General features: G+C 34.1%; 1 protein-coding gene across 1 annotated transcript; it reads left to right on the forward strand.

The window, feature by feature from the left end:
• Nucleotides 1-10,658: 10,658 nt before the first annotated feature.
• LOC140753945 (uncharacterized) lies at nt 10,659-13,241 on the forward strand. The gene is made up of 3 exons (XM_073088800.1): nt 10,659-10,819; nt 12,384-12,452; nt 12,947-13,241. Exons 1-3 carry the CDS (start codon nt 10,747-10,749, stop codon nt 13,168-13,170), a joined length of 366 nt encoding a protein of 121 aa, XP_072944901.1. The 5' UTR covers nt 10,659-10,746; the 3' UTR covers nt 13,171-13,241.
• Nucleotides 13,242-18,339: the final 5,098 nt, after the last annotated feature.

The raw sequence follows: 18,339 nt of genomic DNA on the forward strand, positions 1-18,339 counted from the left end.
GTCGCTGCCGCTCAAAAACATCTGTCTTTTGTCTGCTGTAGATGCTATGAACAAAGATGAATACACAAACACTAAATTCAAAATTAGAAAACTACGTTCACGCCCATGTTTGTTTAACCGGGGATTGAACTAGGAGCCCTGACAATTTTGTTGACCACTTCACAAAGGTTGGGTTGAAATCCAAATTTTCAAATTATTGTAAATTCAAACACTGGTATAAACGCTGAAAGAAACTATCATAAAGAAAATACATACAGCTTAGAGAGTTCTTTACAATATACGTAATTGTTTTCTTTATACAACTACTCCTTTTGTCCATATAACTTTTAGACTTATAACTTTTGATTCTACAACTTCAAGTGGAGCTTAAAATCATTGACGTTATCTTAAAATAACGAATATCAAGCCTATAAAACTTCTGAGAGCGGGCTTAAAGTATTCTAATTAAGAGAATTAAAGTTACGAGCGTCTTTATCGCTTGTTCTAACTAATTGGCTATCTGGCATTGTCAACACAGAAAATTAACACGGGTAAATTAAAATAATTGTACAAAATTGAATTCTTTCATTATATTGAAGTATCGAACAACTACTACCGCCCATGGACACCTGAAATCCACGCCAGATATCATAAGACGACTAAAAGAACGACTCTGATAAGTATGTGTTCCTTACCACACCCTTCAAAGCAGAATACAGCGCTTAACACTGCTGTTATTAGGCAGAAATAGATGTTATTCCAGCTCAAAATACTTTTAAAACATCAAGGCACGTTTTATATTATTTATGCAGCACATAAAATCTTACCAGCCAGTGATTATGTGACTGATAAATAACTTCTTATATTTGTCGGAGTGGTCACCTGTGACGTCATAAAATGGGTACTTCAGAACACAAGCTACACCTAAAGCACTTGGTGGAGCTTCGACAGAGTCTCGGTGCGGCGGTCGTAAGGGGCGAACGCATACAGAAAGACTTGGGAACTGACGAGTGAAGTTGACTTGCGCGCACCGAGGAACCGTTTTGATAGTGTCCATTTAGTTGTAGTTCGATTAATTAGAGTATTCTCAGTATAGTGATTTAGGGACTATGTAAAGTATTACCAGTGATTGGGTTAAGAGACATAAGCTAGTGATAAAAATATCTGTGACTGTATTCCTACCTGTACCTGTATCATAATTATCCTGACAAATATGAAGTAACAAAGATGTCGGTTCGGAAACACATACAAAAATCAACTAATTCGGCCATCCTGTTCCGACATATATAAAATTCTCGTGTCACAGTGTTAGTGACCGTACTCCACCGAAACGACTTTACCAACTTTCACCAAATTTTAGATGCATATGCGTCTGAAAATCACCTACTATCTATTTTGCATAGCCCTATGTGATAAATAAGGGTTGTTCACCCTTAACATTTTTTTTATTTATATGGCAGCACAACGTTTGCCGGGTCAACTATAGTCTGATTCATAATTAGGTGTCCAAAATGTAAACAAAGGTGTTGACCTATCAAGAAAATATGTTTCAAATGGTAGTTTCTTATTTTTGTCGATATTAAAATAATACAACAATAATAAAATTATAATATAAATAAATTAAGATTAATTTACATTTTCTAATATTTATATCACCTCAATTTCGTTACATACAGTAATAATAATAAAAAACAAAGTTTATGGTAGAAAATTAAAATGTGATGATGGTAACAAAATCGGAATCAAAGACATTTCTTGTGCTCTCATTTAAGTTTCGTAACTGATATTATTCATTTTCGTGATTGTGATCGAACTAGAATATTTTCTCGTTTACATAACGCGTTTGTTAAATTGTGTATATTTGTTAAAATATCGTTTTTTGTTGAGTTTGTTACAATTTTTGTTTCTTGTTAATTTTGACAGTGACATTTCTTTGTTTACATTTTGGACACCTAATTATGAATCAGACTATAGTATTATTATAATACATAATTAAAATAACTAATTGAATGAATAAATAGAAATAAATAATTTAAATAGATTTTTAACACGACCTTCATATTATTATATGTCAACGTTACTTTAATGGATGTTGTGTTGACAAGATGGCGTCACTTGAGATCATGTTAAAATTGGGTGGGTAAGGCAACGGATAATGGACTGTACGACACTTTGTGATTGATAGAGTGTAGGATATCCGGTGTCGATAAATTCAAATTCCAATATAACTTGCGACAATATAGATTGTAATCGAAATTGGTGTATCTATTTACCTTTCACGTACTCTGTAGTGTATAAGCGTGTTTATCTCGTCCGTAAAGTAAGCAATGTACTCTACATTCGTCTTAAAAACACAAATGTTTTAAGAGAATTGACGTCAATATACAAAAAACATGGTAGATGTTAGATGTAATTTTTTTAAATGAAAAAGTGAGTATCAATTCAAACTGCTTTTTATACAGACGAGTACTGTAAATAAAAACGTAAAATAAAATTAAAATTTTTAAGACCTTAATTTGTCACCACTTCGCCGAATTTAATTCCTAAACACCCCTAATAAATAAATCCGTGTCCCTTTGAAGTTATTTCTTTCTTTTAAGGTAAAATTTATAATGACAGCGATGAATAGGCTTTTAATTAAGAAGCTATAAAGCAGTTTCCAGGCTACTTTTATTACTTTTTAGAAAGCCGACTTAAGCTTTAAGGATTTCAAATTCATTAGTCCCTTTTTATAAAGAAGCAATTAGTATGTAAAAATCGGAGTGATATCGGAGGGTGAACGATGTTTTGTTTTCTTTACCTTGGCGTAAAGGGTTCAAATAACTCAATGGATCTTGCATGGGGTTTATGCTTCCGATTAATTTTAAACTAGGACCGGGTTGAATTACATTTAATCGATTTTTTTGGTTTTCATATAACAGTGTTATTTATTGTTCGATGAGAAAGCGAACATGGGTCATCAATAGAGATTTCGTTACGCTAAATTTCGCCTTATTTAGTTGAATCGTCATATTTTTTTTACCGCGATAGGCGCTTCCTTATGGAGAGGACTGGTTTCTCACAGACATTGTTTTGTAAACTACTTTATTTGCTGAAGGCGATTATATATTACTTGTTCCATTTACATCAACGACTGACACCTATACAAACGAATTTGACGAGTAACTTCGGCCAACGACTTTGGCGGGCAACTTTGGCGACAGATTAGCGAGTGACTTCGGCGAACAACTTTGACGAGCGACTTAGGCAAGCGCCTTCGGCGAGCGACTACGGCGTCGACTACGAACTCAAGCGTCAAACGACTTATAGGTGGGAGACGTCTTCGACGAGCAAGAGAATTTGCCTGACGACCTGAATGTCAAAGAGTGTCCATGACTTTTTATGCTTACTACGATGACTTCAGCGACATATAAAGCAAATATTAAAACTAATGTTGTCAAAATGAAATCTTTACTTGTAACAACTTATTAGCTCGCTCATATTTCAATGCCTATTCACTATTATGTAAACAGATAGGTCAGTTAATGAAAACTCATCGGCCTCTGGCGGACGGCAGAAATTCATAATCTGTTCGTAATTAAATGTTGATCCCGGGAACTGTGTAATTACGGTACATTTTCAAAGCGCCCTCATAATATTCGGAAATCATTCTGAATAATTAAGCGCTCATTGGGCATGGTCGAATGGCTGCACACTTTTGCGCAAACAATAAAACGATACCGACTCACAGGGCCGGATTTCGTGGGGGCCCCGGGGCAACGGAGTGGAGGCCCCTAATTATTTTCCGATTTAAAAGGAACAACTTTTTCCGTCACAAACAAGTGAAGTTAACAAGTCTTTCGAAAATGTACTGCCAACTATTTCAACAAAATTTGGAAAAACACACACTTGCAAATTTTGGATACATTTCGGAAAAATAGACTTAGAAGTTGCTGAGTCATCAATAATGGATATTTTTGGAGTTTACTCCTTAAGAAACGATTTGAGTTATAAGGCCCGGTACGGAAATTTTATGAGGAGTAAAATCAAGTGTAACACGAAAAGTTGAGGCGTAACGTAGAAAGAGACAAACATATATATCTGTAGGATTGAACGTGTAAAAGAATGAGATGGAATACATTACACAGCGTATCTCATTCTCGGGGTCTCCTCTTTGCGCGATACTTCGTAGTCTCACTGTATAGTTCACTACCTCCAGTCTGAGAGTTGAATGTGTGCGTATGTTTGTACGTGTGTGTTGCGCGCCTGCGTATATGTTTGTTTCTCTTAGCATTTTAGCAGATGCGTTCATTTACCCTTTTTTTCTATTCGATATATATCATAATTATCGTTCGTAAGGAGTAAACTCCAATCGTGCGTCGTAGCTGACACACACACACTTTTTTTAACTTTCTTACGGGGCCCCCTCTCTTCTATAGGTCCCGGGGCAGTGAAAATACTTTTTATCTTTAAATCCAGCCCTGCCTACTTGAGTTATGAAATTACAGGTCAAAGTGAAGTTAAGGGTTCTTATTTAACATAGCAATGTATATGAAATTGAGCTTTGCATTGCTAATTAGCCATTATTGTCCCATTAAGTAAGTGCCTTTCAGAAAGAAAAGGGATACGAGTCCACTATGCTGGCAAATATGAAGGGTGAACTTTAAATGCTAGGGACAATTATTGTTTTAATCTAAATCGTAATCGGGAGTCCGAAATGTCTCATGATGTTTTAAAAGTTATTATTAGAAATTATTATTATTATAAAGCGGTAGAACCTTTTGTAGTTGTATTCTGGTTTGAAGGATGTCATAAAGAATAGACTCATAATATCCGAGGCATTTCTAATTAGTCCTTAAGGAGTGGCAACACATCCATGGCCAATCTCAGCTCCTAATTTTACCTGGGGTTGATACAGATGTATTATTGTAGTACTATTATAGTATAATATTATTATATGTATTATTGTAGTATTGTTGATTACAGATGATTGTAGATTACAGGCGGCAGTGGCCAGTTACCGTCAGCCGGTTGTATTCCCATTTACTATTTCTTATCATATAAAAATGTGGTACCATTGTCATTGAGCAACGAAGACTGTAGAGTTGTATATATATTTGATTATATCATCTTAAGGAAAATGCCAAAAGTCCAATTATTTTTGCACACAATGACGCAAGGCTACGAAAGATCATAGGACATTATCCTTGATAATAAAGAAGGAAAATAGGTTACTAAGAACAAAGTCGAAGATCCTGTTAATCTATTTGGTAAACATATAACAGTGATTGATAAATATTGGGTCTCTATGAATTAACGCAGTGTGACTTACGTAGATATGGTCCTATGGGAACGTTGTATGCTAAGGAAGCGTTTCTGAACTAATCGGTCGGTGGATCAATGGAGGTCTGACGGCACTGGGAGTGGTCCGGAAAGTTTTAAATGAATAATTGGTATTGTTCATTTTATACTTTGTGGATTTCGACGAAATAGACCTTTTCCGACCTATTTTAGAAGAAAATTATAAGTAAAAACATATTATTTTTAATTCAAATTATAAGGTGGTAGAACCCTTGTGGTACGACTCCGGCGGCACCACCGCCGCACCTATTTCTACCTAATAACAGCAGTGTAAGGCGCTGCTGTGTTTCGTTTTGAAGGGTGTGGTAAGGGAGACAGACTTTTCTGAGGCGTTCCAGCTTAGTCCTCAGGGGTAGCGGCGCATCTGTGTCCGACCTCAGGTAGGAATATCTGATCCTATCTGGGGTTGATTACACAATAATACTTTGATGTTCCATAACGAGATAAATATGTGTTAAATGGTCGATTATGATGAAAAGTTTAAGAACCGCTGCCCTAAGGGATTCCGTAGACCGAAGAATTCTTGAACAAGCAACTTCTGTCGGCAAAATCCCTTTAGAATATCTCATGTAAACATTTGTATTTTAACTTAGTTTGTCTTGTAAGATTACGGTAATAACCCTCCTAAGAAATGACTAATTGAGTCATGAAAAATAATTTTGTAAGGATTCCTAGATTTTTTAATAAATCTTGAAAATTCTTGATATTTCAATTGAAGAGGCACCAGTTATATTTATTTTAAAAACAAGTTCAAACACAGTTTTAAGTGTTTTTTTATTCTAATCTAAATTGTTAAGATCTAATAAAGATTCAGTAATACTAGAAGTAATACTAGGAATGCCTAGAATAGTCATATGACTAATGACTTCAATCTGTAATTGCTGCAGTTTCAAATGAAGTCCTATTTGAAATTGATTTTACTTGTATAGATGACAATGACTATTTACCATCGAGAGAACTGTAGCATTACCATGAGTTGGCATAGAAACGCCACTATAGAAATGGTAAATAGAAAACTATTGTCATTTTGCTAGTGAATAACATAACTACTATCGTTACGGTATTTCTTGACAACGTCTGTCAAATTAATGACTCATGGGACCGAATTTGTATGGCAATAGATCATAATGACATTCGCTAGCGATTTGATTTCGATAGGTTTTTTACGTACCGAGTTACGTCACTACAGTTTTTAGTTCTACGAGTAACCACCAGAGGCGCTGTACAATTTTTCATACATTTATTTTACGCAGTCGCTAGCGAGTAATACTTTTGTAAACTCATGGTAGTCCTACTGCACGCTTGTTTGGTATTCCTTAAAATATTTACCAAATAATTAATACCTCACTTGTGGTTTTTGTCAGACTTGTCTAGCATGAGCGAGGGTAATAAGGAAAATCCAGGAATATTTAGTCGGCGGAGAATGCTACTCATTTAATAACTAATTAAGATATCCCGTGCACATGGCTTGTTCTTGGGGTGCTGCGTTGCAGAAATTTAATTAATATAACAACTATTTTCATGCACCTACTTTCCTAAGTCATAACAATGCGTTCTAGCTTGCAGTTTGAAATTTAACTTTACATAGTTTATAGTATAATGAATATAAACATAATTGTACATGAAGGAATGTTTGTATTGTAATATCTAAACTGTATATCTGATTGCAATAAAACATGGGGCTCTTCAAAAAAGGTGTAAAAAGAGCTCTCCTCCAAAGGCGATGCATTGGCGACTCCTCTGGTGTTGCAAATGTCCATAGGCGACGGTGATTGCTTTCCATTAGGTAGCCCGTCTGCCTCATCGTTTAGGTATAATCATAAAAAATATAATAAGAAAAGAAATCTAAGTACACACATATCTGAAATCTTTGTTATGTGAGAGTATGGATTTCGGTACAGGTCCTTTAGATAATTGTATTTTCATAGGTATAGGTCATAGGCATATTATATCGGTTATTAGTGCCCATTATAGTATTCAATGTCAGCCACAACACGGATGAAGTCGCGAGAAAAACCTAGTAAACTATAATTATGTTAGCTGCTTATTATAAATTGATATTTGAATTAATAGTAAAGATAATTTACAGGAAACTTACATAATCGTACTTACATTTAGGAATTGTTATGTATGTAAATAAAATAAGTATCCGCAATAATGATGCAATTTATCGATGCAATCGATCGAAAAATGTGTTTATAAGTACTTATAAAAAATGTTTTTATATAGATACTTTTTTATTTAGAATTTTTTTATAAGATATAGATAAATTGCTTCATTATTGCGGATACTTATTTTATTCATGTTATTATTATTCATGTAGTCTTACCTATTATGGTCTAAAAACTTAACCCACATTTTTTTAGGTGCCTTTTAAAAATATCATATCTACACTAATATTATAAAGAGGAAAACTTTGTTTGTTTGTTTGGTTGTAATAAATAGGCTCAAAAACTACTGGACCGATTTCAAAAATTCTTTCAGCATTCGAAAGCTACATTATCCACGAGTAACATAGGCTATTTTTTATATGAAATATATTTGATAAATTGATTTTGAGGCGGTACCAAGTTTGTCGGGTCAGCTAGTTATGTTATAACAATAAAGGTATGTTTAGGGAAACTATATGCTAGCAAGTTAATGTAAGTCGGTTTTGTCAACGTTATAAATTTTCATGAAGCTTATAATCACCTTTTTATCCAAGATGCCTATGCCTATAGGATACGGAACACTAAAAGCAAAGTGTGTTCGCGCCGGAAGAGTGCGGTTCACGATAAATTGCTACATTACCGGATGAGAAGCGGCACAGATAAGAGAATCAATATCTCATAAGGGTTCTTCTAAATATATCGTATTATGTGCTACTTGCGGGGAAATGCTATAAAGGGATATATTTTCTGCCTAATGTCTGTCTGGTATGATTGGAATGGTATGGTATTGTATCGTCGTCAACCCATTACTGTCCCACTACTGGGCACTGGTTTCAGAACGAGAAAGATTATGGCCTAAATGCGTATTGGTAGACTTTGCATACCTTTGAGAACTTTCTTTAAACAACTTTCAGAGAAAATTTATATACGTATAAATTTATAAATATTTAAAAAAATATTTGTTTTTTTAATTTTATAGCTCAGTTACTTGTATTAATCAACAATTCTGTCTGTCAAAGTTATCATTAAACATGTTTTATTTCATTTATTTTAAGCAATTGTTCTATCCATTGTATTTGCAGAAGAATTCAATATTTGACAAATACAAGTCTTTATCCATTAGTATCACCCTTAAAAGCATTTAATGTAACTGGAACAGGAAAATTCGACATTCCTCAAGGAATAAAGACCTCTTTAGTCGTATTTTTGGAAATACACCTTTTACTAAAATCATTTAAGCCTAATTGCACCACTTACGCGTAACAAAACTTATTTTACTTCATTATGCGCATTCCTTTGTATTAGCAAACTTAATAAATGCGTCCATGTGTTGCTAGATGGCGCTGTTTATTGGCACGCTTGCAACAATGGTCTAGTGCTTGACTAGAGTTCCTAAGTGCAGTTGGTTGACCCTTGTGTATGTTAGATGGCGTTGTTATCGCAATTTAAACGAAATTAACAACAAAAATAATATATTTATTGTGCGCGAAAAACTGAGTATTATAAATTATTATTTAATTGTTAATGAGAGAGAGTAACGCATAATGTATATTGCAGCTTATATGTTCATATGTAAAATAATCAAACAATTATAATTTAACACAAAGACTGATGTGAAAAAAAAGTTTACATATATTTCGATTCTATATACCGTGGATTCTAATATATTATTAGGAATATGCCCAGATTTTCACCTCCAGCGTTAAATACTCTAATAAATAAATCACCGCAGTGTATATCCTGCTGAGAATCGAACTCCGAACTCTGCGGTCAACATAATAACTTTATTTTTCCCGCCGGGTTTATCTTGACAAATGGGTGCCAAGAATGTCCTCTACCACGAAATTTTAATTATTATCGAAAACTTATATCTACTTGTATATTATTACCTGACAGTGGCTATTACTTTCAATACTAATTTTAAACGGAGTCAGAAGCTATAAGGAAGGAAAGTTTCTACTTAAAAAAGTTCAAAAATCTTTTTGCGATATTGTGCAACTTTCTTGAAGAGTTGACTGCGCTTTATTATATTCTGCAAAACTTGGCGTCTAGTTAAATTATGGTCAATATTTCCTAGTTTTAGAATCTGTGGTTATATTACGTGTTTACAAAGAAACTGCATATACATTATAGTACATTGCATAATATAAATGCTTCCATTTGTGTCACAAACGTCGTGCGATTTTAAGATCTTGTACATATATAAAATTCTCGTGTCACAATGTCAGTTACCGTACTCCTCTGAAACGGCTTTACCGATTTTCACCAAATTTTATATGCATATTCAGTAAATCTAAGAATCGGCTACTATCTATTTTTCATACACCTAAGTGATAAGAGAGTCTGCTAGTAATACTATACATTTTGAATTCATATAGTAAAATAAAATTATAAAACGCTAAACGTTTCGTGTTATTAGATATTTACCATCTTTGTGTTTCTTCTCATAACAAAATAACTATCACCTTATTTATTACGAGTATCATTAAAAATAATTGACTTAAAAGTTTACATTGTAAAAAAAACCGTTTTATATGATGTTTCTGTATTATAATATTTAAGTGGCCAACGAGTATGTACTCCACCTGATGGAATGTGGCAAGTGCCGCCCATGGACATCTGTCAACCCCAGATAAGATTAGATTCCTATTTGTTATAACCGACAGATGACCAAGACCCATAAGGACGAAGTTGGAAAGTCTCGGACAAATATGTCTCTCATACAGCACTGTTACGCGTACTCGCCTCGGACAAATATATCTTCCATACCGCAGCCACAGTATGAGGATATAGATATTTGTATCGTGCCGTAGCGCTTAAGACTGCTGTTATTATCAAAAATAGGTGTCGCGTTGGTGCTTCCGGAGTCGTCCCACAGAGGGTTCTACCACCTTGTCATAATAATGTTAATGTTGCGTGATTTCTCCATGAAATTACAGTATTATTTTACGATCTAAGGGTTTACTTTAGAATCTATTGTAATTTATGTTTTCCAGCTTTTGAAATAGATAAACAAATAGCTTCTGCATCATAACTGTGAATCTAAAACTTTTAGCAGTAAATTATTTTAGAAATCCCCGTGGCGCCATCTCTTGTCAGATTACGTGAGTGCCGTGAGTTCTAAAACATTTCGCAATGTCTATCACCATACGTATTAGCGTCATACTGCAAGTACATTCTATAAAGTTCGCTGTCCATATTCAAGAAAAGTTGTTTCTGTTTCGTAGTGAAAGGTGTGTGTTGCGGGAAAACACCGTTTAATACGGAAAATTCAGAAATGCATCTCAGTTACTGTGCTTATTTGGTTGTATTTGTTAGTTTCTTCACGGAGGCGTTCTTTCTATTTGGAGGTATAGTATTATTGACATTTTACTTTTTTTTAATTTAATAGTTATGTTGTATGTGTGTTATTTATTATGATGATTGTTTGTGAGATGTCGAAACTCCATGACAAATAGAAACATTCATACTTTGGTATCTACATATAATTAATTAAATTTAAAAAGTTAAGTAATTTTCAAAATTGTAACTTATCCCAAACAAATAGTAGACAGTTACATTCACATAAATATAAAGTAAGCTCATTTAGAAATTTAAAAATTTTAAACTCTGTTACGGCTTTAAGAATTACATGATATATGTGTTTGTATATAGTAACTATTAACCAACTTCCAAAGCAGATTCTGTATTTTAGATTTTCTCAAAAGTTCTACCTCGACTTGGATGGAATTTTCGTTATTGAATCTACTGTCTTTCTGACTTTCCATTATTATAATGAGCCTATTCCTATGTCTGTAAAACATTTAATAAAACAACATTAATTCAAGCTTATCTCCATAAAATTAATCTGATAAAATACTATTTTAATCTCGTTGATAAACAAAAAAATCGCAATGCAATACATTTCACCTGTCAGGCTATTCAGGGAATTAAAATAATACAAATATTTATATAATAAGCAATTCCGAAACTCATTAATACACGTCAGATCTGCGGCACCATATGGACACGAAACGGAGCACAATCCATCAACCTGTTTCCTATCTAGATTTAAATGTAATAAAATACGATATATTTAAAGAACTGTTCGGTATTAACATACAGTTTATTGATATAAGGATTATAAAATATTTTTTCTTTTCATGTTCTTAAAGTATTTTATGGCTAAACTCACTTCAAATAAAGTTAGCAATATGAGGAAAGGTCAAAATCAGTTCGTTTTACGAGATTATAGTATTACTACAGATTAATTTAAAAGCGGCAACACCGCCGCACCTTTTCTGCCTAATAATCGCAGTGTTCTGGTTTGAAGGGTGTGGTAAAGTAAGTTCGAAGGTAGCAACGCACATCTATCTATCTCAGGTAAGATTCTTATCTAGGGTTGATTACAAATGTTCATGGGCGGCAGTAGTCAATTACCATCAGGGGGACTGCATGTTCTTTTGCTACGTCATTTATATGGGACGCAGAAGAGACTTACAAACAGGATTTATCCAAATTAAAGCATAGCTATTATCACACACATTCAGCCCAAATTCTTTCAGTACCTTTCAATCGGATTACATCGGAATATGTTGGCCATATTCAAATTCCAAAAAGTTATAAGCACCATTTTATAGAGAATTTTAAGAGTGACGGCTTTGGTCTAAAGTACTTTTCGATAAAACTTACCGTTTTTGAGCAAAATCCAAAAAACCTAAAATTTTGACGTTTGACCTCGAATAAGTGCCGACGCACACATCGGATCGATGGGGACTTTTGACACTTTATTTGTAATGATAACCCCAAGGTCTACGGAAATTTAGCTTACCCGGAAGTTTTGCTATTTCAATTCTCTAAATTGACCGGAGTATTTGTTGTATTAAGCTTTAAATATAGATAAGTAGATTATTTATGTTTTTTTTTTTATTTCAGAGGAGCCGATATTATTCTGCATTAAAGTCTGCCCACTGTACTGCTCGCCTCGAAAGCGGCGTGATGCTGGTAAGTTAAGCAAATATAATTTGGGCTGATATGTTATATTGGTGACCCGTGCAATAAGTTCCAGTCTCACTCATGTTCCATCATAACATTTTATAACTTATCAAACCTAATGATGGTGTCAATATTATATTATTTACAATACTAGCTATGCCCCGTGGTGTCACCCGCGTTAAAAAGAAATCTAACAATAAATAAATATAAGTAGTTAAGAAAACTAAAAAACACGTTTTTATGATAAAATCAACCAAAAAGTAGAAAATAATTTTCAATCTAGGAATCAATTAAGGAACAGTAAATAATATAATTGTGAAAAAAGCGTGGGCTGCTCCATTTATCAGTTTTCGAAAAGCGTGATCCTAATTTCCTTTTGTAACGATCCGTAATTAATTCACGGATGAAAAAACTAGACCCGTTGAATCATATAAACGTGTATCAACTTTGACCTTATTTCTGAACTTTGATTTTCTAATAACACCTCTTAATTACGATTACAGATTCATCTCAATTCTACTGGGACGAGCCTCCGTTCATATCTGATGGTCACATTATAGATCACTTCCCACCATCGTACCACGACCCTTACTTCTTCTGCAAGCCGCCCACGAAACCCGCCCCTACCACGACCACCACTACCACTACGATGGCACCGACTACCGAAGAACCAACCTGGATCTGCATGGTGTGCTTGAAGAAATGCAATTATCCTAAGAAAACTTAGCGTTAATTATCTACCTAGTATATAATTAAATGTTTCTTTAAATAAACAATTAAGTAGGTATAAAGAATTTATTTAAGGCTTTTATTTAACTTCATTAGTATGGATGTCTCCGATTTTTGCAAGTTAAATTTTAACCGAATTTCCGGTATCCAATCGAGCGGAAATTTTATTAAATTACCCTTTTTATTAAAAATATTGGTTTGTTTTAAATGTAATATTCTTATCGGTCATCATCAATTATGTACTTTGTAATTTAATTAAATAAGATACGTGTAACTGTATAAAATAAGATTCTAAGACTCGAATAAAGTTTTAGTGTAAGTTATTATTATGTAGGTGTTAAATAAATAAAGTTTTGTTACCTGAATTTGTATACATTTTATGTAACCCAACCAAATAATAATTAAGATTTATTAATAGTCTCTTTTTCTCTTAAATAACATGTCTTTATAAATACACATTTTACATTATGAATATCTGAAATCAGCCAGAAAGATGTTGCTTTTTGAGCGCTTACAATAATGGATTGCTTCAGAAAAGTTCATGCGTCTTTTTTTTTTTTTTTATAATATAAGAATAGCAGACGAGCATGCAGTCCACCTGCCGCCCATGGACATCTGTAATCAACCCCAGATAGGATTAGATATTCCTACCTGAGGTCGGCCACAGATGCGCCGCTACCCCTGAGGACTAAGCTGGAACGCCTCGGAAAAGTCTGTCTCCCTTACCACACCCTTCAAACCGGAACACAGCAGCGCCTAACACTGCTGTTATTAGGTAGAAATAGGTGTGGCGGTGGCGTCTTACTTACGAGTACCATATCGTTCGAACTAGAAAACAAAAACACTACAATATTGATATAACATAGAAATGTTCGATGTCTGCTTAGTTACGCATATGGCATTTGTGATCAACTGCAGGCGGCAGTGATCACTTATCATCAGATATAATACATGGCCATTTGCTATTTATATATTTAAAAAGAAGCAGTCGGCATCCACACTTTCGCAAAGAAACGCAAGAATTTAGAATTTTTATTAGCACTTGGCTCAAAAGATATGCAATGGCAAAGATACTAAGGCGTTCCAACTTAATACAACGCTACAATGCATCTTAAACCTGCATGTACTAGTACATGTATATATTATGTTCCCTACAATTGTCCTGTGATGTATCTCGGTGCATCCCATTCAAAGAATCTAGTGCATGCCGTTTACAAGATTGTAGTATCAAAGGAAGTATTTTGCTGAATCGCTGATTTAAATTCACAAAGGAATAGAGAATTCTTATGTAGCGGTTGGAAGAGGGTTATATTGAAGATGTTTTGAGCGTTGAAGAGAGGACATAGATTCATATTAGTACTTTGATGCTTGGGTTTTTTTTTTATAATATAGAAGTAGCAAATGAGCATTAAATCCTTTTGATGGTATGTGGCTATTACCGCCCATGAACATCGGTAATCAACCCTCGATAAAAGCAGCTTTATCTCAGTTTTTTTTTTAGTTTAACCTAACGTTTAGGCAGACGTGCTCCCTGATGGAAAGTAGTCAACGCCGCCGAATAGTAGTCAACGATACATTTGCAACACCATAGGAGTCGCCAATGCATCGCCGGCTTTGTATGAGAGCTCGTTTTGCACCTTATTTGAAGAGCCCCATGTCATAGCGTTCCGGGAATACCTCAGGAGGAACTTCATTCCACATCTTACACGTTCGCGGCAAGAACGTCCGTGCAAACCGAACCGTGGAGGACCGCCAAGAGTCCAGTTAGTGTGGATGGAACTTCGTCCTTCGGCGAGAGGTGCGAAGGAGGAATTGGCCACCGATTCGTTGTTATCCCTGAGGCCTCGGGTAACATTTGTGTCACTTACCACATTCCTCAAACTGGAACACGACAGCGCTTAACACTGCTGTCATTAAGCATAAATATGTGTGGTGGTAATGGTATAGCGAGTTTCGGGTTTGATTTCTGGTAGGATTTTTTTTGTGTGGTTTTGGGTGTTTGTCTCTATGTATCCAAATCTTAACAGGAAATGTACGAGTGTGTGTGCTATTTATACATAGATTTCTATTATTATTTTATTTTGGGAATGTGTTATTTGTTTTGCTTTTTAATCCAATCAATAAAAATAAACCCCGAGACCTTTTAATACGTAAGACCAGAACGACATAATACACATATGGGTACCCAAGATTTTCTTAACTCATAAACAAAAACCACAAGTCTGTAAATAAATATCAAACAAACAATACATTTAGCAACGAAAGCTGTTGTGTATTTCCTATTCAGAATTTGTGGCTTATTGTCTCACTGTTTTGTATACTTCCTTATAAGCCACTGAATTGATTGTTACGTTGAAAAATGTTTGGAAAATTCTTACGTAAATATTTTTCCGGGTGAAATTTTCCCGCATAACTTTGGAGAATATAAATTAGGTATTTGAGTAGCTATTTGCTAATGTTAGATTAAGTAGCGTTTGTTGTTAGATAGTATTGTTATATTCTTACTGTCGCTGTTGAAAATTCGCAACTACATGCAAGTAAAACAAGAGACCCGCCTAAATTCCAACACTAATTCCTCGGAGAACTAGGTGAACTTCCTTGAGGTGGTAGAACCTTTTCTGGTTCGAATCCGCCACACCTATTTCTGCCTAATAACAGTAGTGTTAGGCGCTGCTGTGTTCCGTTTTGAAAGGTGTGGTAACGGAGTGACATACTTTTCCGAGGCCTTCCAGCTTAGTCCTCAGGGGTAGCAGCGCATCTGTGGCCGACCTAAGATAAGATAAGATAAGATATCTAATCCTATCCGGGGTTGATTACAGATGTCCATGGGCGGCAGTAGCCACTTACCATCAGGTGGACTGCATGCTCGTCTGCTACTCCGATATTATAAAAAAAATAAAGATTTTAAATGTACGTAAAGTTTTAAATAAAGATTTTAGAGGTACGTTACCATATTCTTTAAGTCTAATATTACGGACTTTATGGAAATATTCATTATTCGTTTAAGTACTTCCAGTAAAAAATTAAATTCAGACAATTTCTTTAAATTACATTACTTGTAATTTAATTACTTGTACATTATTACTATTTGGCAGTCAATGCCTAATATTTGCAAAATACATTTAATATTTTGATCAACTTAATATTGTGTCGCATTAGAATAATCTTCACTAAATCCTAATTTAAATAAGCTTAAGCTCAACATCCGATTAATTATTTATTTATTCATTCTTAATATACCTAAACTATGGTATAAAGGCGAAACTATGGTATAATAAAATTATTGTCTATTCAATTAATATCGATTCAATTACAAACGCCCTACTAATGCTCATAAATAAATCACGTTTGCCAGCGCAAAGGTTTTCAACAACATTATTCCAATCGGAATAGTTTTGTATTTAAAGCTGCGTCCAAATCAAAGAACATTGTAATTTCGCTACTTGATTACAATTATACCATAAAACAACAGGTAACTGGTAATAAAATGCCTATACGTATAAAAATTCAATAAAATCCTAGAGAAAAACTATAGTTCGACGGTTAATAAACAAACAACTATTTTTTGGAAAGTGGTCAGTGTTAAAACTAAAAGACTCGTTGCCACGTTGTCAGTGAACGAACATATTAATATTATCATCTTTTTCAAAAGTTTAATGCCATTTCACAGCTTGAAAACGTATACCTAATCGAATCGCTTTTTTAATATTGGAAAAGCAAATGATCCTGCAGTCTACTCAGTACAGTTATACATTTTTATACATACACGTTACATACAGCAAATTTTTTGCATTCACCCAGGGTTCACTGGTAGTGAATCCCATCAGGCATTACGTTTTCCCTTTTTGTACCTTTACTTTCTGTTAGTGTACAATAAATAAATAAAATAAACATTACCCTCACGAGTCGTTTCCGCGGTTCTACGGTTTCTATGTTTTGACCGTATCCCAATTTTGCTTATTCAATAAATATTTATATGTGGTTTTAGCGAAGAAGGGTCCATTTCACTTAATTCTTGGGTGAGTAAGGGTATAATTTATTGTGCCAAGTGTACGGTATGTTAATAAACTAATGCCTTCCTTTGATTTAATTCATATTAACATATCTATGCAATATTATAATGGTAATTAATAAAGCAGGCTTCGCCCGCGTTTAAAAAGAATAACGTGACTTACATATAACCGAAACTTTGTACGTTCATTGCAACGACAGTGGCGTCATCTGTCGAAAATTGGTCGTACCAACTCAAAAACCTATGTGGGCTCATGCATCACTTTGCTAAAGATCATCCCATGATCAAATGCATAGTTTACGATTCTACAAATGACATAAAGACAAACATTCAGTTTCATATATATAGATTAACGAATTAAATTTATATTATAATCACGTTTTATCCTTGCTTAATTTGGTTGCTTTATGGTTGCCTAATTATGGGGTCTTTGGGTGTTGTGGTTATTTCCAGGATTTATTATATAAGTTTGAGGTTGTTGGGTTGTCGCTTATGAGGCCATTTAACTAAGTTTAGTTTCTGGTTAAATATTGAAGTATTTTGCTTATTTATAGCTAACTATACCAATACTACTACAATATACTAAAGCAATTTATACAAATTCTATAGAAGATTATGCTTCTAGTATCGTTAATCTCAATTATTTTACTATTAGACATTAAACGCCTCAGAAATAATCATCTATGACTGACTTTTGTCTTAGAGAGTTAACTGTTCACCAGTAAAATTAAAATTTCCAGATTTAGTTTTCCAAAAATTTGTTGACTAATCACGATGTTCTGGTATTTTCTACTCAGAGGCGTACACGTGCAGAATACCTTCAGCATAATTACCCTATGTTTTGCTCTACTCGAATTTTCATGAACTTTAAAATAGGTAATATTTTCATAATGTTTATCACCTGCCATTATATTTTAATGATACCATTAATGTTGCTTAAGTTGATATTCGAATATTCGGATATCGAAGTAATAAGCGTCTCGATATTACATCGATATAATTTTTATACACCAAAAATCATACAATTATAAGTAAATATCAGTATATATGATTATATATGCAGTATGAATAGTATCAGTAAGTATTTACGTGGATTAGGGTGTTATCAGGGGTCGTGCCTTAGGACATAATGTCCGGATTGTTGTGGCCGCTTCT

This window comes from Epargyreus clarus, unplaced genomic scaffold (assembly GCF_041222505.1).
Source record: "Epargyreus clarus isolate Ecla_fem2 unplaced genomic scaffold, WU_Ecla_fem_2.2 ptg000027l, whole genome shotgun sequence".
Lineage (NCBI taxonomy): Eukaryota > Metazoa > Arthropoda > Insecta > Lepidoptera > Hesperiidae > Epargyreus > Epargyreus clarus.

Bases quoted from the DNA above. Each gene is read 5' to 3' on its own strand.
- LOC140753945 (XM_073088800.1), top strand. From the start codon at position 10,747: ATGCATCTCAGTTACTGTGCTTATTTGGTTGTATTTGTTAGTTTCTTC. The intron at 10,820-12,383 runs GTATAGTATTAT...TTTTTATTTCAG, and splicing joins GGCGTTCTTTCTATTTGGAG to AGGAGCCGATATTATTCTGC. The intron at 12,453-12,946 runs GTAAGTTAAGCA...TTACGATTACAG, and splicing joins TCGAAAGCGGCGTGATGCTG to ATTCATCTCAATTCTACTGG.